The following is a 25,226-nucleotide window of genomic DNA, read 5'->3' as shown; positions in this document are numbered from 1 at the left end:
CCCTAAGTGAAATCATAATAGAAATGTATATGGAGTCATAAGAACAATATCTGACCATGGTGACACAGCCCTATTTGAGAAACTGCAGATATGCAGCCAGAGGAACTTAGTAAAAATTAACTTATTGACATAAACAAGGAAAGTAGTTGTGATTGAAGGGATGAAGATATCTCAGAGGAAGTGACAACAACAAAATGTTTCACCTTCAAGGAACACTTGCAGATATTTCATGACACTACAAGTACAAAGGATAAAGTGTGGAAGGCTATCTGAACTTAGGAAGTAGTATGGTAGTTCACCAAAGCATAGGAGAGATGGTAACTCCTTACTGAAAGTTACTGGAAGTTATATGACTAGAAGAAGAGGAGCACTGTTCAAATTAATCTTGCTAAGTTTTCTTGCAAAGGAATAAAACAACTGAGTTTTCAATATTGTAATGTTTTAAATTAAAACATACTAAATAAACATTAGTTTCCTATTTTTTGTTTGACACATTTGAAAGGTCATTGAATAATCCTAATTTCCCCCTTTTTAAACATTACTTTGCAATTTAGTTTGTATGGTTATTTTTAGGGTCCTATACAACTGTGCAAAGCAAGGACTGCCTGTATTGTGTTTTCCAATGACTGATTAACATTCTATAACATAGACAATAGCATTATTTAATGGAAATTTTTTTTTTGCATTTTTTTCTACTGGTATAAACAATACTGCAATAAATATCATTATAACATCTTTTTCTGTGCACCTGTATTCTTAGGAAAAATTCTAACAATAACGGGTCAGAGGCTATACCATGCACCTTCACATTTTAATATGTGCTGCTAAACTGTCTTCCAGTCATGCTGGCTGAGTGCCAATTTACACTTCATCAACAGTGACTCCAAGTTTCCAATTCTCTGTCTATGTCTTATCATTGCCAGTTTGATATCTTGCTGGTGTTTCAATCTGATTGCAGAGAAGTTGAAAATCTTGAAGAGATAAGGTTTTAAAAAGTTACTTGGAAAAAGAGTTCCCTAAAGATTACTCATGTTGTAAGTAGAACGTTTACTTGCTCTAGGGACATAATGACATCTTGATCTATTAAGAACAACAGCAGCCACCAGTCCATCTCTCTGAGCAGCAATTAAGGGTCTGGTGGTTCATTTTAATTAAGCGAAACAAACAAACAATGATTTGAAGAACGAGTGTACAAAAAAACCAGTAAGACTTTACAAATTTGTGGGTACCACTCTTAGCCAGATGGCTTGTTTAGATCTAAAGTTCTCTGGGTCACACTTTGGTCTTTCAACTAAATAGATACACACATAGATTTAAATGAACACAATACACAGCCAGATTTGGACGTAAAAATAAATTCTTGTATAAAAACATTTTATCCTGGGCTAATTATTAAGTTTCATCCCTGAACTACCAAAATTAGCCAGTTAATTTGTAAATAGTATCAGGCACAAGCCATGTCTTCATCATTTTGCTATGAATATGGGGGTACAAAAAGTTTAAGATGTGGTCCTTGCCCTTAGCATTAACAATACCTGTTCAGAGAATATATTTTATATGCATAGAACTACAAAGGAGCTTTTACCTGTGTCTCTTATTTGGTCCCCACAATCCTGCAAGGTAGAAATTAACTACTATACAGATGAAGAGATCTGAGACTCAATTACACACCTATTTCCTATCAGGACTGAACTCAAAGTTTTTTAATTCCCCATTCCTACACCAAATTGTTTTAAAAATCCATTTGGAAAAACAACAGGAATGAAGAGTAACAAGAATTTTAGACAAAAATTAGGTGCAAAACCATGTGGTCTTAATAGTAAAGCGGTATATAGTTTTCTATGGGTTGATTAGCCTGGGGTATAGTCAATTGGATAGATCAATATTTAGACAATCCTGAGCCATCGTGGGTGTGGGATTCACACGTGCCTGGATAGACAATATCTGACTTGTATATGCCTCCCTGGATGGGACTAATTGAAAAGGAAAGGAGGAGTGCCTGGAACGCTGGGCCTCCTTTGAAGTTTCTTGGCTGAAAGCAGCCAGATTCTTACTGCGGCTCAAGGTTCTGATCTAGGGAGTAAATGTTTAAATTTAGAAGAAAAACAGGCACCTCGGGTGGTCACGTACTTTACAAACTCCTTGCCTTGCACACACATCGCAAGCACTAGTTGCCCTTATCACACACAGACTGACATTGTCGGGACCTTTAAAGTATACTTTCCTTCTTGTTTTGCACTTGCACTTGGTGTATTGATAAGACCCCAATAAAAGTGGAGGCAAAGCTTGGCTCAAGGCCTTTTGCCACTAGAGCATCCAGTCCCCAAACCTCTCCTTTCTCCTGCTAAGGTATCTGGAGTAATCTTTTCATTTGCCATCTCAGAGTTTCCTGTCCAACCCTGACACTTGGGAGCAGAAGAACCATTCTTCTAAGTGTGCAGGATCTTGGAAGACAGATGCAAGTGTAGGAAAGGAAGGGTTGAAGGAGCTTTTCCAGGGTCCCATGAGATAAAAAGAAAATATTTTATGGCTGAGCAAAGGGAAGGAATGACAAATGCAGCTTGTCTGAAGAAGGGTCAGAACATCAAGGGGCAGATGGTGTGGGCTCTGCTGTGCTGGGGAGGTAATGTATCACAGAGTTGAACAAAGGGCTACTCTGACTAGTGAGTTAACCATAGTCCTTTGTGGTTGGTGTTGACATTTGGAACAAAGTGGCAAAATAAAAATGTTTGTTTTAAACAGGGTCTATTGGACTTTTGAGAAACTGAAGCCACCAGATAGAAAATACAACTCAAAATCTAGATTAATCTTCAAATACCAGCAGGGTGAATTAAAACAGAAATTAGGGGAATGTTCTATTTTCTCTATAATTAGTGCTAAAGCCAGTATCACTGAGTCTATAACTGCAGCCTTAAAAAGAAGACCAGGCTGACCCATGCAAAAGAATATTTTAATGGTCTAAATACTTCCAGATATGTCAGTTATATTTCAATAAAACTGGAAGAATAAAGAACGCCCTCCCCCTTAAAAACCACCTTCCAATGCTTATAGGAGCTTGTTTGCTGAAAAATATATTCTTATGTAACTCAAGTGTATAATAATGTATTATATAGAAACATTTACTTCAAGTAAAAAGAAATTTAGAAGTCTTGTACTCATGTTTCAGCCCCAGTTAACTACGAAGTTTTATTTCATAAAGTGCTTTTAACTGTAAGTTACAGAGAAAAAAAGAAATCTGAAATACAGGGAGTTACATAATACAAGAGACTGTCCCTGGCAAAAGCCTCATAACAAATCTGATTCTACCCTAGAATCCTTTGTTGCTCCATTCAATAGCCAAAGAGAGAACCTCCTGTGGAGCCTGCTACCCTCAGCCACTGCAAAAGCCAACTGGGCAACAATTCAGTATGAAAACTACTGTGCTAGGAGAGAGCATTTACTTATTGTTCATATATTATTTTCTTCTTTCGTGTTATAATCATCCTCCTCAAGATAGTCCATAGGGTTTACATGTGATAAGTCCTTCTATGTGGACATGTCAAGAACAAAAAATAAAACCAGGTAAAAATATTTTGTAGGACAGTATGATAAAACATTTATTGAAAGCATAAACGATGGTATAACTCCCACCAAAGAATATATGAACAAAAATAGTCATAAATGAAGTAATTTTAGAACTAAAAAATGTAGTCACTGAAAAAATGCAATAAATGGTGTTAATTTTAGACTAGGCATATTTGAAGAGTAAATAAATTAGAAGACAGCACTGAAGAACTCAATCAGAACACAGAACAGAGACAAAGATGGAAAATATGAGAATAGTTAGAGACCTAACAGAATAGTTAGAGGCCCAAATTCAGCCAACCAGAGTTTAATAAAAAATGGAGCAAATGTTAAAGAAGCAATATTGAAGAGATACTAGCTGAGAAGTTTTCTTAATTGAAAAATAGATGTGGGTCTTAGACAAAAAGCACATTCATTACATTCATTACTAAGCAAGGTGAGTAACTGTTAAACAGATCACAAATTAGTAGAATATCAAAAATAAAGAGGCAACTTAAAACCTTCCAAGGGAAGAGGCCAGATTACAAAGGAAAAACAAGTATACTGATAGTAAACTGTTCACAGACAACAAGAGAGTTTAATAGTATAATATTTTAAAGACCTAAGGGAAAAATAACTGCCAACCTAGAATTTTATACTGAGCCAAACTATCATTCAAGAGGACAGGACTTTTTGGCATTTATAATCAACAGGTCTAACTTAAAGAAATATTAAAGGGAGGAATACTAAATAATACTAAGTACTAAAGAAGAAAAGTGAACCCAGCTGAAACATACAGGTATAAAAAATGGCACAAAACTTGACAAAAACAAGTCAATATATTAACTACAGAATATAAAAACAGAAAGCTTAAACTTAGCAAACTAGGGGGGAAAAAACCTTCCTTAAAGAAAGCAGAGGGAAGGAAAATGACACAAGAGCAGAAATTAATGAACAACAACAACAACAACAACAAAAGCCCAGAGAGGATTTATAGGATCTAAAAAGTTGAAGATATTAGGTGAAGAGATTTAAAAAATAGACAAACGTCTAATAAGACCTTACGGATTAAAGAAAGAGAAAAAAGATGCAAGAAGATGAAGTTAAAAATTTTTATTTATTTATTTATTTATTTATTTATTTATTTATTTATTTATTTATTTATTTGACAGAGATCACAAGTAGGCAGAGAGAGAGAGAGAGAGAGAGAGGAAGGGAAGCAGGCTCCCTGCTGAGCAGAGAGCCCGATGCGGGGCTCGATCCCAGGACCCTGGGATCATGACCTGAGCCGAAGGCAGAGGTTTTAACCCACTGAGCCACCCAAGTGCCCCTGAGGCAGAGATTTCTTAAAACAGATTACAAGCACAACCATAAAATTAAAAACTTTTGCTCTCTGAAAGGTAGTTAAGAAAAAAAAGGCAAGCCACAGACTGGAAGAAACTAGCTGCCAAACATATATATCTGATCTGTCAGAGGACTCATATTCAGAATATATAGAGTTCTTATAACTCAAGTAGAAGAAAGTCAACCCAATAAAACAAATGGGCAAAAGCTATGAAGACACTTCCACAAAGATACAGATATAGCCAATAAGCACATGAAAAGATGCTTAACATCACTAACTGTAGGGAAATGCAAATTAGAGCCACAATGAGATACTACTATATAATCACTACAACAGCTAAAATTAAAAAGCCTGATACTTCTAAGTGTTGGTGATGATGTGGAGCAGCTTGTTTTCATTCCCTGCTAGTAGAAATGCAAAATGGCACAGCTACTTTGGAAAACAGACTGGCAGTATCTTACAAAATTAAACATACACTTCCAGTATTACTCAGAAATTTCACTCCTAGGTATATACAAAAAAAAAAAAAAAAAAAAAGGAAAAAAGAAAAGAAAACATGTCCACACAAGACTTCCAAAGTTCATAGGGGCATTATTTATTATATATTAAAATCTGGATACCACTTACATGTCTATCAACTGAATGGGTAAGTAAATTATGGCATATCTATTCTATGGAATACTATTGATCAATATAGAAAAACATATTGGGGCACCTGGGTGGCTCAGTCAGTTGAGCATCTGACTCTTGATTTCAGCTTAGGTCATGATCTCAGGGTTGTAAGATTGAGCCCTGATTTTTTGCTGCACACTGGGTGTGGAGCCTGCTCAAGATTCTCTTCCCTTCTCCCCTTCTCCAAAGAAAACCAAAAACAAAAACTATTAGAACATGCAACATGGATGTATCTCAAAAACATAATGCTTAAAGAAAGAAATCAAGCACAAAAGACTATTATATTGTTCCATTTATATGGAATTCTAGAAAAGGCAAAACAATTGTAATTAAAGTAGATCTTTAGTTGCCAGAGGTGGAGACTGACTAGAAAGATGTACTATGGAACTTGCTATGGCAATGAAATTCTGCAGTTTGATTATGGTATAGCTTACTTCACTGTATAAAATTACCCAAATTAATAAAAATAACATATTTAAGGTAAGTGAATTTTTGTGTATATGTTAGCAAGTTGAATTCAGTAGTACATATATACATAAGGTAGCATGTAGTCATCAAATACTATTTGTTCTAAAAAATATCAGGAATCTCTATTACTGTAATCTACCATATTCAAACTAAAAGAAAAAATTGCAAATACAGAAAAAGTATTTGACAAATTCAACATTTATAACAGAAACTCTTAACAAGTGGAATCTTCACTAATCTGACAAAAGGCATCTATTAAAAATCTACGGAAAATATCACACTTAATCTTGAGACTTTACAAGTATTTAAATTAAGTAACAACCAAGAAAAGCATGGCCCCATCACTGCTTTTACTCAACCTTCTACTTGAGGGCATAACTAATGTAATAAGTAAATTTAAGAATTAGACAGAAGAGATGAAACTCCTTATCTGCCAGTCATTAGGTACCAAACACTGTTATAAGGGTTTTAGGTGTCTTAAAACCCACAATAGTCCCATAAGACAGGATTACGCAAATGAGGAAAGTTGAGGATAAGCAAATCACCCAAAGTTATACAGCTAGTGAACAGCAAAACCAGGATGTGAATCTAGGCAGTAGAGCCACAGAATACATACCTTCTATTCCTGTGCCACCCTTCTTCTTATCTGTCTACTTTGAAAATACATGACAGTCAATACAAATTACAGATTCAGGTATGTTGCTGCACACACACAAAAACGTATTAAAAACTGGTAACTGATATTGTTCTTATGCCTTAGTAACACACAATTAAAATGTTGGAAAAAATATACCATTCCCAATAGAAAAAAAGTAGAAGGTACTCCAGCATAAACTAAAAATCAAAGAACAATTTTCAAAGATAGTAAAGAGTACCAATATATTTAACAATTTAAAAAATACCAAAACCGAAGGGTTATACAATGTTCATTCACTGGACTTTTTGATGCCAATCAAAATCCCAGAATAATATCAAATAAATCTGCAAACAATACTAGGTAATATTAATAGAAAGGTAAGTATTTAGTTAAAATATGAGAACATGAAAAAATTTTAAAAAAACACTGAATTCATATAATAGTCACGACTATGGTAGGAAAGAATAGGATCAGAGTGGGTACACAGGCTACTTTGTTTCCACAATATCTTTTCCCCTAAAAAAAGAAAATAAAGTACTTGAAAGCAAATATGACCATATTAAGATTTGATAAAGCTGGGTGGCAAGTTCAGGGATGACCTTTTCATCATGATCTAATCTGGTTGGCATGTTTGGAATACTTCCTAATAAAAAAATTAGATAAAAAAAGATCATTATCAGGGGTGTCTGGTCAATCAGTTCATTAAGTGTAGGTCTTTGGCTCAGGTCATGATCCCAGAGTCATGGGATCAAGTCCCACATTGGGCTCCCTGCTTGGTGGGGAGTCTGCTTCTCCCTTCTGCCATTGCCAGCTCCACGTCCGCACCACCCCCTCCTCCTGCCCATGCTTGTGCTCTCTGGCTCTCTTTTCCCTGTCAAACAAAACAAAAAACAAAAAACAAAACAAAACAAAACAAAATCCTATAATTCTAAGACTTTACAGGCTTTATTTTGAAAGAAGCTGTTTCTATGAATCTGAGAATAGCTTTAGGCTATTTTATTTTAGGGCCTGGCAATTAATACAGAAAAAGATGGTTAGTAGTCTACTTATTCTTGGTGTAGTTTAAATTTATTAAAGAGGGACGCCTGGGTGGCTCAGTTGGTTAAGCGGCTGCCTTCGGCTCAGGTCATGATCCCAGCGTCCTGGGATCGAGTTCCGCACTGGGCTCCTTGCTTGGCGGGGAGCCTGCTTCTCCCTCTGCCTCTGCCTGCCATTCTGTCTGCCTGTGCTCGCTCTCTCTCCCTCTCTGACAAATAAATAAAATCTTAAAAAAAAAAAAATTTATTAAAGAGTTTTGGAGTGCTTACTATACTCAAGATAGTTTGCAGGATACGAAGGAAAGATATAAAATTACCAGTAGCATATAAAGGGAAAGTGTTCCTGACTGTAATTCTCACACAAAAGTTTCTTTTTGGTAGAGAAAATGAGAGTGCATTTTAGTGACATTCACTAAGTATTAGTACTAGTTAGAAATCAAACAAAATTCTGCAATATTTTTAAATCTATGTGAAATAAACTATTAAGCAACCCAAGCTTTCAGCTTTAAGAATTCTATCCTCTTATATCCATCTGAACTTATTGCTTGATATGAATACATATTATGACTATATCAGTTTTCATTTGTTTTTAAGCATTTACATAAACTAGTTGTGTACTTTTTCTTTTCCCAAATTATAAATGCCAAAAACCAGTTACAAAATCAGACTGCAATGAAGTTATACAAAGACAACGATGACTAGCTTTAAAATTTTATTGAAATTCAAGTTAGAATTTAACAATTTAATATAGCATTACATTGAATATCTTCTAACCAGTATTCCCACCTGCTTTACATGATTTCTGGGCACAAATCTAAAGAACTGATACTTTCTGCCTAATTTTCCATGATATGCCAATTACACATTCATTAAAATCTCAGATACTTCCCTAAAATTGTCCTTATTTCAATGTCAGAATTTAAAAAAATAAGCTCAAATATTCAAGATTTAAGACATTAATATCATAGCCACTATAATATAGAAAAGAAAAAAACCTTATGCAATCTGAACTGTTTAAAATTGTTAACATTTATTGTAATACAATATGAATTTTTAACATAACCATATGAATTTTTAATTAAAATGTTCAACCATTTCCTACTGAAGCATGTCCAAAATTATAAAAATCTTCTCTTTTAAAGTAACCTATAGTGAATTAATCCGAAGTAATTGTGGCACTTTGTTTAAGACATTTACTCCACTGCATATTTCAAGTAGCTACTTAAAATCAAGGATAGCCTGATCAATAGCAGGTTACTGGAAAGAATAAAAAAAGCACGGCTTTCTTCAAGGAGTGAGTCGTTTGGGATCACGGGGGAACATTGAGGTCTGACGAACATTGTGCAGTCCCAAAAAAAGCATCGTCACTCGTTCCAACCCTGGGGGAAACAAAATAATCATTAATTCCTTTTCTGAAAACCTTTTAGGGTCTTACTTATTGAAATTACCAACAAAGTATCATAGATCAATAAAATACTTTCATTATTTTGAGTTTATTTAAGATGAACTGTTTTGGAACACCTCGGTGGCTTAGTTGGTTGAGCATCAGATTCTTGATTTCTGCTCAGGTCATGATCTCAGGGTTGTAGGATCCAACTCTGTATTGGGCTCTGGGCTGGACATGGAGCCTGCTTAGGATTTTTCTCCCTCTCCCTTCGCTCCCCCATCCCACCCTTATACACCTATGTAGACTCTCCCTATAAGATAACATAAATAAAAATAAAATAAAAATAAAATAAAATAGACTGTTTTGGATCTGATTCAGAAACAAAAATAGAAATGATGCTATATGTGGAAAGGACAAAGTGAGGTATCCTTAGGTTGTCTGGATTCTCTGAACTACAAAAATCTTGTAAATGTCCCAAACTTATGATTTAAGCAAACACAAAAAAGCCATTTTATAAGTCTATATGTGGGATGGGGCGCCTGGGTGGCTCAGTGGGTTAAAGCCTCTGCCTTTGGCTCAGGTCATGATCCAGGGTCCTGGGATTGAGCCCCTCATCAGGCTCTCTGCTCAGCAGGGAGCCTGCCTCCCTCTCTCTCTCTCTGCCTTCTTGTGATCTCTGTCAAATAAATAAATAAAATCTTAAAAAAAAATTTATAAGCTCTATGTGGGGTGTCTGGGTGGCTAAGTAGGTTAAGTGTCCAACTTTTGATGTTGGCTCAGATTGTGATCTCAGGGTTGTGAAATCAAGCCTTACATCTGGCTCAGGTGCTGGGCATGGAGCCTGCTTAAGATTCTCTCTCTTCCTCTCTCCCTCCCCTCAAGCTCTCTCTTAAGGGGGGGAAAATATATATATATATATACACACACCTTTATATCTTCAAATAGGGCCAGAATCTTAATTATGTAGTCTAGGCCACTAATATGAGAGCCATAAACCTGTTCAAGAAGTTTACTAATAGAAATACCAGAAATTTACTGTAATTCAATAGATATGTAACATGGTAGTTCCTAGTATAAAAGACTCTAGGACACATTACTGTAAATGTTCTAAGTGGAAAAGAGACTGATTTTAACATGTGACTTAAATATTGTATTACTGGTAAGAATTAAGACCAAGTGTCACCTAAGAAACAGAGCAGAACTAGCAAATGAAACTTTGTGTGTGCAATTTATCTCTTTTACCCAAGTTGTATAAGACATGTATTACAGAAAAAAGGCAAGGTCAAAGAACATTTTTATATAGCTATGACTGAATTTTAAAGGAATGTATTTAACTTCTAAAACAGAAATATAAATAAGAGAATTAACATTTTATTGCTATTCCTTACCAAAAAATCTGCAGATATTTGAACCTTGTATTACAGTAACCTAATACTAATCTTAAAATAAAAAGACCATATCCCATCTTCTCTTCAATCATTAATTACCAAAAAATGAGTGGTATTTGATAACCATTCAAATGTCCTTCACAAGTATAATTAGAATTGACACTGTCAATCACAAAAATTTATAAAATATATAAAATGTACATTACTGAATACTTTTTTTTTTTAAAGATTTTATTTATTTGACAGAGAGAGATCACAAGTAGACAGAGAGGCAGGCGGAGAGAGGGGGGGAAGCAGGCTCCCCACTGAGCAGAGAGCCCGATGCAGGGCTCGATCCCAGGACCCTGAGACCATGACCTGAGCCAAAGGCTGAGGCTTTAACCCACTGAGCCACCCAGGCGCCCCAATTACCGAATACTTTAAGAGAAAATAGTTGTGACTCTCCCATTAAAAATTATAAACTATATATCCAAAGTAGCACTGTTTGTAATAACAAAAGACTGGTATCAATCCACATGTCCATCAGTAAGCTGGTTAACAAGATTATGGTACACCAGTTCAATGGATTGATTCTACACAGTGTTAAAAAAAACAAACTGAAAAAGTCTTTAATAATTGATAAGGAACAAGATAAAAAATATAGTAAGTGACAAATGCAAGGTACTAAATGATTTATATAGTAGAGTATGCTATAATTTGTGTAAAAATATATTTTAAAAGTGTGTATTTTTACATATGCAAAGATTATTTTTGCAAAGGTTAAAAACTAGAAACAACAGTTTCCTAAAGAGAGGTAAATACATACTCTTCCATACTCTTAATTTGATAAATTTTAAAGTTTATTAACTATTCACCAACTTCTCCCTCAAACAACAAATATTTTAAAACTATAAATTCAGAATTCTTTTTTTAATTTTATTTTTTAAAAAAATATTTAACAGACAGAGATTACAAGTAGGCAGAGTGGCAGGCAGACAAGAGAGGGGAAGCAGGCTCCCTGCTGAGCAGAGAGCCCAACATGGGGCTTAATCCCAGGACCCTGAGATCATGACCTGAACCAAAGGCAGAGGCTTAACCCAATGAGCCACCCAGGCGCCTCCAGAATTCTTTTAAGAGTCTCTGATAGAAATTGAGCTAAACATTTACCCTTTTATTTATTTATTTTAAAAAAGATTTATCTTTTTAAGTAATCTCTATACCTATTATGGGACTCGAACTCAACCCAAGGTCAGGAGCTGCATGCTGCACTGACTGAGCCAGCAAGGCACTCCTTACCCTTTTTCAATCACAGGGTGGTATCTTACATATATACTCTAGAAGTGGTCCTGAAAGTCAATGAAATGTTATATTACAACAAAAAATTTAGCAGCAATCTGAGCTAACCTGAGGGAGAGCTTTAATTTGGGTTAATCAGAATGAACTCATGGATGCAGAGAGAAAACAGGATAGTTAATTTATAAGATTTTTTAAAAAAGATTTTATTTATTTATTTGACAGAGAGAGATCACAAGCAGGCAGAGAAGCAGGCAGAGATAGAAGAGGAAGCAGGCTCCCCACTGAGCAGAGAGTCTGATGCAGGGCTCAGACTTGAACCCACTGAGCCACCCAGGAACCCCAATTTATAAGATATTTTGCTTCTAAACTCTTTAGGGGAAAAAATGGCTAGAAATGTATTACAATATTTTAGAACACACAAATTAGCTCTTCATTTTGGTCCTTTGAAATCAAATTTTCATTTAGCTACAACTCACTAAAGATTTGTTATAATTCAAATTTGTACTATACTTAGCATGGACTTATTTCTAAGCAGTAACAATATACAAAACTTAGTTTTTGGAATCTAATGAAGAAATTTAGTTAGAACTGAATGAACACTTTGCCAAATGAAATCTGGGTTGGAAATATATTGTCATAATTTTAAAATAGTATTACCAATGCCTCCGCCGGCATGGGGAGGGGCTCCAAAGCGGAAGGAATCAATGTATGCCTTAATTTTCTCCAAATCTAGAAAAAACAAAAACAAACTCAAAAACCAAACACAATGTATCATCTTACTCAGTAACTTATAAAGATTAAAACAAATGATGTTTCTGAGAAGTCTTTAAGAGGTTTAAAATTGCTTTCACAATATACATTACTTTCACAATATACATTACTTTCCCAAATATTTTATTTGCTTTCACAACATACATTACTCTACCAAATGTTTTTATTTACCAATTCCATGATGTAAGGCTCGTTCTGTTAGCAGCTGAGGATCATGTATTCTTTGAGCTCCTGATAGTATTTCTTCTCCTCTCATGAACATATCGTAAGAATTGGACTGTTTCTTCAAGAAAAACCAAACACACAAGAAAAGACCACTCTTGAAGTGACTGTCATTCTATTTCCATTACTCATATGAGAAAAAAAAAATCTCTTCTGCACAAAGAACAAGTCCATTTTTCCCTACAATTAATGATGCAATCTGCTCCAATGAACAGAACTGTTTCTCTAAAACAAGGTTAAACTAGTGAGAGCTCAATAAAAGTACTTCTCCCTCTATCATATTTTATGCTCCCTTTCTCCTACACCTTCCGATAACAAATCAGAGTACCATATCTAAACTTGCAAGAAGTAGTGCTGATTCTCATTTCACTTTATCATCTGAAATGTTTTTTTTTTTTTAAAGATTTTATTTATTTATTTGACAGACAGAGATCACAAATAGGCAGAGAGGCAGGCAGAGAGAGAGGAAGGGAAGCAGGCTCCCCGCCGAGCAGAGAGCCCGATGCGGGACTCGATCCCAGGACCCTGAGATCACGACCTGAGCCGAAGGCAGCGGCCCAACCCACCGAGCCACCCAGGCGCCCCTTTCATCTGAAATGTTTTTAGGTGTGATATGATTTTGGGTCATTTTTGGAACCTCAAATTATCAACAGGTGTTAGTCTTTTTAATTAAAAAAAATTTTTTTTAAACAAAAGTAAATAGAACATCAATTTAGGATAGCTTAACCTATTCTTGTATCAGATTTTAAAGTTATTTTCCCTGTCTTTGGATAAACCAATGTTTCTCAAAGTATGATTCCTGGATCAGTAGCCTCAGAATTACCCAGAACTTATTAGAAATATAAATTATCAAGCTCTCCCAAGACCAGCTAATCAGAAAGTCTGGTAATAGGGCCCAGTCATCTGTGTTTTAAAAAGCCTCCCAAGTGATTCTGATGCACACTGAAGTTTGGGAACCACTGTAATGGAAAAACAGCAAAAGGCCACAAAACACAAATTAGATGAACTCCCAGGACATAATGTTGTTTCTTAGTTCAAAGTCAATGATAATATGACATGTTAAAGTCTGTATTTATTATTTATATGGCATTTCTTCTTCATAAATCTTCAAAAAATGACCCTTGAAAATGATTTTTAATGTAGGTTTTGACACTAGTTTTTTACAACACTCACATTTCACAGTATAATTTTTTACCTGAATTGACAGAAACTAGTAGTAATATATACAATGATGGCCTGTTAAAATCACAAGTTACTGATGAAAACCATTCCCATGGTATAATCTAACATAGTCACAATAAAGTTTTCCTTCTTTCCCAAAACAAAATACTTAAAATAAATTTACTTACAGGATTTCTTGGGTCAGGCATGGTATAGAAAGGTCTTACAGCCAATGGATATTTATCAAGAATATAAAAGTCTGTATCATACTATAAAAAAAGATTAAATTTTTAAAAATTTTAACAAAAGCTAAAAGAAAGCTAACATTTTGACAATTAACTGTCCTTTTAAAAATAAGTTTTGTTCTTCAAAATTACTATAATTACATGGTATATACAATAAGTACTCTGCTTTTTTCAAGTAACATCTGTATCCTATAGTATTTTGCCATCACGTTATAAATTTCTCTAATACTTAAACTGTGGGAGCTATTGACAATTCAATCATACTTCAAATATTTATTTTCTTCTTTTTATTCTGGACACGTAATCTCTTTCCAATTTCTTCCCAACTGAAAACTTTGCTGCAATAAACTTTGAATTTCGTTTCTTTTCTTTGCTAATCTAATTCTAATACTCTTTCAGATGCAATTTGTTACCTTATGTTAAATTATCCTAAATCTCCTTGGGTTTCACAAAAACTACATTAGATCTATAAATTATTTTAGGAAAAACTGACATCTTTTCCAATATTCATCTTTCCCAAAACCTTGATTATTTTCCCAGTAACTTAAATTTTCATGCAGGCATCTAAAAGAAATTTGGTAGTTTTCTTCATATGAGAACTGTAACTGAGATAAATAACATTTACATGAAATTATGACTTTTTTTTTTTTACAAAGAATACTGTATGACCCTGATTTAATTACAAAGAAACCAATCAAATTTCAACTGTTTTGATGTTAAACATTTTTGCTAAAACTCAAGCATAGAGGGAATGTCAACAGAGATGACAAACTGGACTCTGCTCTGCTGAAACAGCATTTTAAAGGTATAAACTCCACACTGAAATTTCAGAAATACATTAGCTCCCCAGTCAATTTTAAGTGCAGCCAGCAGGAGGAGCTCAAGGACTGTTTTCATTTACACATGTCTTTAATTTCCTGGAAGACCACACTAAATTCAACTTTTATATTCTTTGGAGTTTTAGAAAATGAGACAGGAAAGCAGCTTTCAAAAAAAAGGGCAAAAAGAAACTCATTCACCTTCAAGTCTCATAAGTTATCAGGGGGTACTCAGGGAAGGCCATTTCTAAATAATTTCAAATCATCTTGAGATTGTTTCTGACTAATCTGACAGTCTGATACAGATAACACTTTTATTTTTTATTTATTTATGTTTTTAAAAGATTTTATTTATTTTTGATAGAGAGACAGCGAAAGAGGGAACACAAGCAAGCGGAGTGGGAGAGCAGCAGCAGTCTCACCTCTGAGCAGGGAGCCCGATGTCGGGCTGGATCCCAGGACCCTGGGAAGATGACCAGAGCCAAAGGCAGATGCCTAAGGACTGAGACATCCAGGTGCCACCAGGTATCACTTCTAGAGGGACTTCAGTACAACTCCGTGCAAAAAAAAGATACTGAGCTAATCAAACTGACTGAGCAAAGCCTGTCTAAATATTTTTTATTTTTCCAAGAATTGAAAAAAAAAGTCTTCCCTGCGGTTTTTTATTCAGGAAGACTGTTCCTACTGCAACTGTTCTTTAGTACCAGAATATGTTTCAGATTTAGAAAAAGAAATCCAGCATGAACAAGAGTCCTACCTTTTCCTTTACCAAACGACCCAACAGTTTCTCATTTGGCGTACTGAAAAATAAAAACAAAACCCCTCATGAAATTAGGTGTTTGAAGATCAAATAGCAACTTAAGAAGTTTTAAGTGAATAAGGCCCCTCTCATTTGAGGTTCTCAAAGGATAAAAATTTGGCTAATACATTGTTGTCTATCCTCCTTTTATAAAAGGCAAGTACAGTGACAACATTTAGGAGGTACTGCTCAAAAACACTTAAATAAAATAAACAGATGTAGCAATTCATAGATTCAGAAATAACATGGATGATATAATTTCCTACAGTTATATAAAAAGTTCACTATAGCAAATAGGCTATTTTTGCCATTAAGTAGCTCTACTTCAAGATGGTCTCTCCTTTTGTTACTATTTATCAAAGGTTTATAAAATAAAAATCAGTATTTCCAAGTCTTTAAAATGTAATAGTGTTTTTATAGCTGAGAGGCTGTTACTTATCTTCTATCTTAGGTAAGAACAACTGCTAAAATACTTAAGAAAATACTGCTCAGCTTAAAATAATTATAGAATGTATAGTTTTCCTTAAAAATGTAATCTAACAATGAAGGAGATGCTTAAAAAGAGCCTTAAGAAAGACAATAACCACTCCTTTCAATCCTATTTCCATACAAATTATTGCAAGTACTTAAATATTTTAAAATGTTAAATATTTTAAGAACCTTGGAGAAAAATAAAAGTACTGTAGATAGTAGTTTATTAAACCACATAGTATATTCAAAATTATAAGCTATTTTTATGATCTGAATTTAGATAACATAATACTATATAACAAAGAATAGATATTTTTATAACTTTGGAGACATTAATTTTATGCCCCAATCCTGTGTGGGAATGGATTAAGACTGCTTTCTACCCTCTCAAACATCACTGATTTAGAAAGAGAAGTAACATATTAGATGATAAAAATCACAGGCCAAAGTCCCTATATATTCTTTAGAGTGTTACAAATATGGGGGTGTGATAGGGTAAAAAATGGTGTTTATAGACAAAACTATCAAAGCTCAGGCAAACCACATTAAACATAGTGTTGTATTTCAGACCACACATTAAACAAAACAGCATCATACACCAAAGTTAATAAAACTGAAGCTTATCATCTGGGTGGAAAAAAATCATCATTCATTAATATACTCATTCATTCATACCTTAAACCCAATCACTAAAGTTAAAAAATCACAAAGTCAAACCTCAGATCTTCTTCATCTCCCATTTCGATTCCAGCTTCCCTAAGCATAGCCAATGCTTCACAGTACTCGAGTCTTAAAGTTGGTTCCAAAAATTTGAATGGTTCACATGGAAATTGTTTATTCACTGTCTGAATTTCAGTTTGAAACCTATTTGTACAATGATAGAGTTAAAAAAAGAAGTGTCGTGTTTTCCCCACAAGGGGTCACTGTGGCAATATATAAACATAATTTTTAAGAAAAATTTTACTAATACAAGTAATGAGCAGATAGCTTTACTCTTCTACAAGTTGATATCCTTTTTTTTTCAAACAAAGAAATAACATTTTTAACATTTCATAGGAATCACTGTACTCCTGTGCAATGATGAGGAAAGGGCAATCTGAGTAGCTTCAGGAGTGGCAGCAGCTCCATGATTAACCAAGTGCCTTTTTCAGCTGAGCCACTCAGCCCCACAGACCCTCCTAGGTGTCTGGGGAACCCATTCTCTAATGGGGCTGACATGGACCCAAGAGTCTACTTTACATTCTATTAGTTCTATGTGTTCCCCTGATAACAATTTTGAAATTCAGAAGTAACTCAAAAGGAAATGCTTTTATTTTATTTAATATTTATTTAAGTTTTTAGAGGGAGGAGGAGCAGAGGGAAAGAGAGAAGGAGGATCTTGAGCAAGCTCCGTGCTCACTGCCAAGCCCGATACAGGGCTCAAGCTCACAACCCTGAGATCATGACCAGACCCAAAATCAAGAGCTGGATGCTTAACCAACTGAGCAACCCAGGCGCCCCTAAAAGGAAATGCTTTTAAAGAGAGTTGTTTTGTGTAAAATCAGCCTCAATACAAAAATCCCCTTAAGAGACTTTCAGGCTCTTCCGTAGTAGTAGAAACAGCTAAGAAAAAAAATCTGGTAGGTATTGAGTACCTATCCATGTCACATAAAATCATTCTTTGAAACAGTGTATACACTAGGAAAAAGTGTTATCAAGAAATTATTTACATTAGAAATGAAATTTAAGGGCGCCTGGGTGGCTCAGTGGGTTAAGCTGCTGCCTTCGGCTCAGGTCATGATCTCAGGGTCCTGGGATCAAGCCCCGCATTGGGCTCTCTGCTCAGCAGGGAAGCCTGTTTCCCTCCTCTCTCTCTGCCTGCCTCGCTGCCTACTTGTGCTCTCTGTCAAATAAAAAAAAAAAAAAAAAAAGAAATGAAATTTAAATATTCAAAGTATTTAACACATTTCTTAGTCTCCTCTTGTTTTGTCACCACAGTGTCATTAAATTATTAAAAACTTTGTAACTCCTACCAGCTAACACTGTTAGTAATATAAAATACCCATTTGAAGAAGTATTAAAAAAAAACTTTTTAATCCTTTAACACTTGTTATCCTCAATGTAGACCGAATTAATGAATATGTTTTCTCTTCCCCATTCCCATTATATTCTTTTTTTAAAATTTTTAATTTTTATTTATTTATTTGACAGAGAGAGAGATCACAAGTAGACAGAGAGGCAGGCAGAGAGAAGGGAGAAGCAGGCCCCCTGCCGAGCAGAGAGCCCTATGTGGGGCTCGATCCCAGGACCCTGAGATCATGACCTGAGCTGAAGGCAGAGGCTTAACCACTGAGCCACCCAGGCGCCCCTCCCATTATATTCTAAGTCTATGAGTGCCAATCTCCCATTTGAATAACTACTATAGTACAGTGTCTAGCCTTCAAACAGCAGGCACAAGACACATGTTTACTGTATTGAATTGTGGAAGATTATTATTATTATTATTTTTTAATATTGTATTTATTTATTTGACAGAGAGACACAGCGAGAGAGGAAACACAAGCAGGGGGAGTGAGAGAGAGAGAAGCAGGCTTCCCACCAAGCCGGGAGCCTGATGTGGGGCTCGATCCCAGAACCCTGGGATCATGACCTGAGCTGAAGGCAGACGCCCAACAACTGAGCCACCCAGGTGCCCCTGGAAGATTATTTTTTTAGTAAGATTTAAAAAGAATTATTTTTGCCACTTATGGATGAAATGATAGCTGGGATTTGCTTCAAAATAACAGGGGGTGGCAGAAATGTGTAAACAAAATTGGCCATGAGTTAACAATGGTTGAAAGTGGGTGAGGAGTACCTGGGGTTCATTAGGCTAGTCTCTTTTTTGTATGTGTCTTGAAATTTTACTTAATTAATAGAATTGAAAAGGTATGTTTATATTCCATGAAAACAGTAGAAATTAAAACATTATCATTTCCTGCTTAGTCTTAAACACTTTCATGGGAGCAATAAAGCTTAGCCATTGGTTTATTCAAATCTTGATGTAAGAAGTGTTAAGAAGATCCCAATAACTGATTTCTAAATTGCCTTTCTTTGCTTTGGATATTCATCTAATCATGTCTGTCAGTATTTTAAAATACACTTGTCTATTATTCTTCTATGAGAGATAAGTACTAAGGATAAACTTCAGAGGTATCACGACACAAGCCAGATAACCCAACTTACAAATGAGAGAAACTTAAAATTCCTAAATGACTTACAGAATATAAAAAGAAGGTTTTTGGGGCACCTGGGTGGCACAGTAGGTTAGGCCTCTGCCGTCAGCTCAGGTCATGATCTCAGGGTCCTGGGATCCAGCCCCACATCAGGCTCTCTGCTTGGCAGGGAGTCTGCTTCCCGCCCCGCCATCCTGCCTCTCTGCCTACTTGTGATCTGTCAAATAAATAAAATCTTTAAAAAAAAAAAAGAAGGCTTTTATTTCTAGGTTGCCACCTTAAATCTACTTGAAAAAGTCCAGTGATGATGGTGTTTGAATCTCTAATTTGTAAACAAAGATTTGATTAATCCCAAGGGTCCAATTAATGCTTGATCTGTTATTACAAAAATCGAATTAGAAATTTCATATCCCAATATTATAGAGAGTAGATATCAATACACAAGATAAATGGGCTTCAGAAACTTTTTTGAATTATAAATGTGAAAAGAAAATGAGAAAAGCTCTGCTCCTTCACTGTAGTTTCTAAGGGTATTTTATTTTATAAGGAAACATTAGTTGTTCTATAGACTATCTGAATGAAAGTTGCTTAAAATAAATGGTATTGAAATGTTTCAGAGAACAAAAGTTTAAAAAAAAGGCTATCTACAATTAGCTAGTCATCAATGTACCAATGCAATGCAGAGAATGCTTGGAAAATATCAGTCCTTATGCTATAAGATCTTTGTAAGATCAAAGATTAATTTCTGTGTCCTTGAAATTACTCATTAGACTTGCAATGGAGTAAATAAGATTCACAATATTTCTGAACTCCTTTTTTTTTTTTTTTTCTAGAGAGAGAGAGAGAGAGAGAGAGAGGAGGAAACAGGCTCCCTGCGGAGCAGAGAGCCCGATGTGGGACTCGATCCCAGGACCCTGAGATCATGACCTGAGCTGAAAGCAGCGGCTTAACCCACTGAGCCACCCAGGTGCCCCTTTCTGAACTCCTTTTAAATATCAATGAAGCATATCCAAATACATCAACAATTTAAGAGTTAAATCAGTGGTCTTTAAATAAAATTTTCAAATATAGCCCTCTGTCAGTTATCAAAGTGCTAGACAAATCTACTACAGCTTACTTAATATTTAAGTACTGTCTCAAGTATGGAGAAAGGAAAAAAGACTCTCTTGATCCTACTTAACTTATCATCCATTTTCGTTTCCTATTTTCTCTGTGTTAAACATCATCACAAGTAAACAACTTTCAATGACCTTGAAGGGAGAAACTATTTGCCAGTTTAGAGGTTGTACCTAATGTGAACATTTTACATAATTCAATTTTCTGAACATCCTGAACATGTCTAATAATTTTCTGCAAAATTCTTATCATCACATTATTACCACTACCAGTTTAATAATAAACTGCTATAAAAGTAACATAGGCTCTATTTCTTTCAGACATTCAGAATATAACATAAAGGAAAAAAATATAGTTAGGTTGGTTCACAATCTGGTAAACTTCCCCACCAAAATAAGATTAACGAGCTGAAGTCCCAACTGACTTGGATCCAGAAGTACTATTTTTGGTGTTCATTTTTTCACTAATTAACTATTGATCATCTAAGTGGCAAGTCCTCTATCCCGTACATATATGTATGTTCAATATAAACTTAGTTTTACATGTTTCAATTCAAGAATTATTTTGAAGAACCCAAACTGATTAGACATTAAGTCCATCTAGGGATATATATTATTTGTTTTTACCTTTTTTGGAGTCCTTTGAATATTTGTACTAAGGTGTCAGCAATTTCTTCCACAACTTCATGGTAATGGTAATTAAAAGCCATTTCAATGTCCAAACCAACAAATTCAGTTAGATGTCTGTGGGTATTTGAGTCTTCAGCTCTGAATACTGTAACATTATTAAAAGAAATAAATAGTAAATGGTGTTTTAAAGTTTTGGAAAAATTGGGACTTAAGTACAAAATTTCATTTACTAGTACTCAAATGGTATTATTTTCTTTATTATAGGGATTCTTGAAAGACTTGATAAGTCATATATTTCAGCATTTTCTTGGACAGCAAGCTCATTGCCAAGTCCTACAGTCATGCAGTTAAAGCTGTAACAAATGTATATTAATAAGTAAGGCTTTGAAGAATCCTAAGGGAATGCACGATCCTGAAGTGTCTTCTCAATAATTAAAAATAGGTTCAATATAGTGAGTTCTTCTCAATTTTATTAAAACTTAAGCTAAATGAAATCTGTACCAGTGAAGTAACATTGTATATTCCAGCCATTACCTCTGTCCAGCTCTTACTGTCCTTACTGCACTTTCCACTTTTTCCAGTCTTCCTGACTCTAGCTCTGCTCCATCTTTCACATCACTTTAAGATCAAGATTCCTACAACACATCCTTGCTCAGTAATTAACAAATTAACTACTGATCATCAGTGGTTCCCAAATGGCACTGCAACAGAATATAAAATGACAAAAAACCTAAAGCTTTTATGCTTTCATATTTAATCTTACCCTTTATTTTCCATTTCTTCTTAACACTATGTAGTCTTACTTTTATTTTCTCCCATGATCTTCACTTATTCTGCTTCTGCTGACTGGAGTGCCATTTTTTTGTAGTGTGTATCTCCTACTCTGTTCTTAAACCCACTTCAGTTTGCGTTTATGGTAACTCTAGCAAATTCCATCTTCTCCCTCTTTTTACACTATCTATACTACATAATTAACACCAATCTGCTGATTGTACAGCACAATCTGATTATTTGCTGTGACAATCAGTTGATTATTACTTGCAACTGCTATATATATGCATGTCTTATTCTGTCTTGGGAGAAGGGACAATGTTTATTACCTTGTCACTCAAAACATGGTCTACAAATTGGCAGCATACCTGGGAGCTTGTGAGAACTGCAGAATCTCAAGCCTCCCTTCAGACCTATTGGTCAGAATCTGGATTTTAACAAGATCCTCAAGTGATTCATGCATACATTAACATTTGAGAAGTGCTGGTTGATTTTTCTTTTTGTACATGTTATCTAGCACAAGGCTATGTATGCAGTAGGCATTCAACAAATTAGTTAATAAATTCAGAAAATTAATACAATTAATGCTCTCGCCAGTTTCTCTAACAGCAGGCATTTAATTCTTTTTCAGCTACAAAAAGCTTACATATATAAAATAACTTGGTAAGTTTTACAGAATGAAGCAAAGCTTGTTTTTGCTTATAGTCAGCTTCATTAAAGAATTTACCACATGATTATGTGTCCATGCTTAACTTTTAATTTCTAATGGACTTTAGCATATTCTCAATACTAAGAACAGTACAAACAGTAATAGTAAAACAAAACAGCTTTAAAATAAAATTAGAAGCAAAGTACACAGAAGTACATTTGTAAACTTGTAAGAGTAGTAAGGGGCTATCAAGGACAACAAAATGCATCATTTGTAAGATTGCAACTACTTGTTCTTTCCTGTTCATGGAGAGTTAAAAGGCAAGTCCAAACAGGAGCTAATTCTGTTCTTTTTATTTTTTTAAATTCCTTTAAGATTTTATTTATTTGATGGACAGATCACAAGCAGGCAGAAAGTTGGGTGGTGGCGGGGGCGGGGGGAAGCAGGTTCCCCGCTAAGCAGAGAGCCCGATGCAGGACTCGATCCCAGAACCCTGATATCATGACCTGAGCTGAAGGCAGAAGCTTTAACCCACTGAGCCACCCAGGTGCCCCAGCTAATTCTGTACTAATTATACTGAAATAATAATAAATAATATACTCAGGTATATTTCAGAGGGTATTCATATTCAAAGCATGCATTTTTTAAAAATGAGTTATTCCCGGGGCGCCTGGGTGGCTCAGTGGGTTAAGCCTCTGCCTTCGGCTCAGGTCATGATCCCAGGGCCCTGGGATCGAGCCCCGCATTGGGCTCCCTGCTCAGCGGGGAGCCTGCTTCCTTCTCTCTCTCTGCCTGCCTCTCTGCCTACTTGTGATCTCTCTGTCCAATAAATAAATAAAATCTTTTTAAAAAAAATGAGTTATTCCCAAGGTAAACATTTTCTTCAGCAATCTTCTGTAGGAATATAAAATGCTTATGAATCTATCCACATAAATGATATTCAACTACTTCTTAACGACCGAGCATACAATTTTTAAATTTTTATTTTAGGAAATGTCTACCCAACCACATTGTCATTTTTACCTAAAAGTCAAGTGTTTATACAGCCAATATATGAAAGGATTTAAGCTTCCAGAATGTGTGAATGTAAAATGTGTTCTTAAAACCATAACTATGGTACAATCAATAAAATTTCGAGAAAATCATAACCACCAAAACCTTACCTGGTCCAATACAGAAAACCTTCTCAAAATCAGCACAAATACACATTTGCTTGTATAGCTGTGGGGACTGGGCCAGATATGCATTGTTTTTAAAATATGACACAGTAAATACATTGGCTCCTCCTTCACTGGCAGCTGAAATGTAAACATTTATGCTATTATAACCAACTGCAAGTTTATCAATGCAAATTTCTAATAAAAACAGTTCATACTTTTAAGTATTTCATGTAGAAAAATTTTTTTCAGAGAAACCACTATATATAGTCTATATATGCCTTATACCTGATTCTAAACCATTTATATTTAGGACAGATTTACTTCTTTGGCTGTACCTTCACTTTACATCATCAGATATACACACACCTTTTCTGCATCAATTTCGAATCTATTAAAGCTACTTTGGAGTTGTAAACATTTTTTTTCAAAAAGGAAATGATATTCTTATTGATCTTTCTAAGTATCAAGAATCCAATGTTCAATTCTTGATTTATAATTAAATGCCATTTGTAACACATTTTTTAGTGTTATTTAAGCAACTCCAAAAAGGATAAAATGATTAAAATAAGGTTCTCATATAAGAATGGGAATTAATGAGATTTTCCCACTTGTAGTAGGTAGTAATATTACAATGCAGTATATACAAAACAAAATTACAATACCAATTTAGAAAGAAACCTATATAATGAAAGTAGCTTGTGGTGCAACTTACATAATAATAATCTTGCTTCATGTGTTACTGCCTTATTTTATAATCACTATCACATAATGACTTCTGAAACAAGGAGATGCTGTATTATTGATGTCAGTGATATGTGCTGCACAGTCTTCCAAATAAAAGGTCTCATGGACAAACAAGGGACAGTTGGGATTCTCAAATTAAAAAAAAAATTAATGAGGAAATTGAGAGGCAGTGCAGGGGGCTGTGTGGGGGTAGGGAAGGAAAAAATGAAACAAGATGGGATCAGGAGGGAGACAAACCATAAGAGACTCTTAATCTCACAAAACAGAGGGTTGCTGGGGGTAAGATAGGGTGGTCTGGGTTATGGGCACTGGGGAGGGTATGTGCTATGGTGAGTGCTGTGAAATGTGTAAGCCTGATGATTCACAGACCTGTACCCCTGGGGTAAATAATACATTATATGTTAATTGAAAAATATTAAACAATTTGGGAGAAAGCAAATTTATTTTTAAAAATTAAGAGAAATGTCTTAAAGCATACCTGAGATAATTTTAGGAGTTTGGATTTCCACAAAACCTTTGTTAATTAAAGTTTCACGGAAAAGATGGCAGATGCCAGACTGGAGACGGAAGACTGCCTGACTTGTTGATGTCTAAAAGAGAATAACAAAATCTAATGAAATCAATTTGACACATTAACTGAGATGGAGTATTTTCTAACCAGGCCACCTGCCTGGAAGGTTCACAGAGAAAACAGTTCATTATATGAAAGAAAAGTTAGGTTATATGA

The 25,226-nt window shown here is 35.0% G+C and overlaps 1 protein-coding gene across 2 annotated transcripts in view; it reads right to left on the bottom strand.

Annotated features, from left to right (window-relative positions):
• Positions 1-8,401: 8,401 nt before the first annotated feature.
• Positions 8,402-25,226, bottom strand: part of DARS1 (aspartyl-tRNA synthetase 1) — a 67,989-nt gene continuing 51,164 nt past the window's right edge. For both annotated transcript variants that reach the window (XM_047722498.1, XM_047722499.1), the window contains exons 8-16: positions 24,978-25,089; positions 23,759-23,893; positions 21,173-21,320; positions 16,957-17,103; positions 15,727-15,769; positions 14,095-14,175; positions 12,695-12,806; positions 12,410-12,481; positions 8,402-9,081 (exon numbers count right to left, since the gene is read on the bottom strand). In XM_047722498.1, the coding sequence (XP_047578454.1) occupies positions 8,990-9,081; positions 12,410-12,481; positions 12,695-12,806; positions 14,095-14,175; positions 15,727-15,769; positions 16,957-17,103; positions 21,173-21,320; positions 23,759-23,893; positions 24,978-25,089 (942 nt within the window). In that variant the 3' untranslated portion in view covers positions 8,402-8,989. The remainder of the gene's footprint in view (positions 9,082-12,409; positions 12,482-12,694; positions 12,807-14,094; positions 14,176-15,726; positions 15,770-16,956; positions 17,104-21,172; positions 21,321-23,758; positions 23,894-24,977; positions 25,090-25,226) is intronic.

The sequence above is a fragment of the Lutra lutra genome, chromosome 3 (assembly GCF_902655055.1).
Source record: "Lutra lutra chromosome 3, mLutLut1.2, whole genome shotgun sequence".
Taxonomy (NCBI): domain Eukaryota; kingdom Metazoa; phylum Chordata; class Mammalia; order Carnivora; family Mustelidae; genus Lutra; species Lutra lutra.
This window is presented reverse-complemented; position numbering and strand designations above follow the sequence as displayed.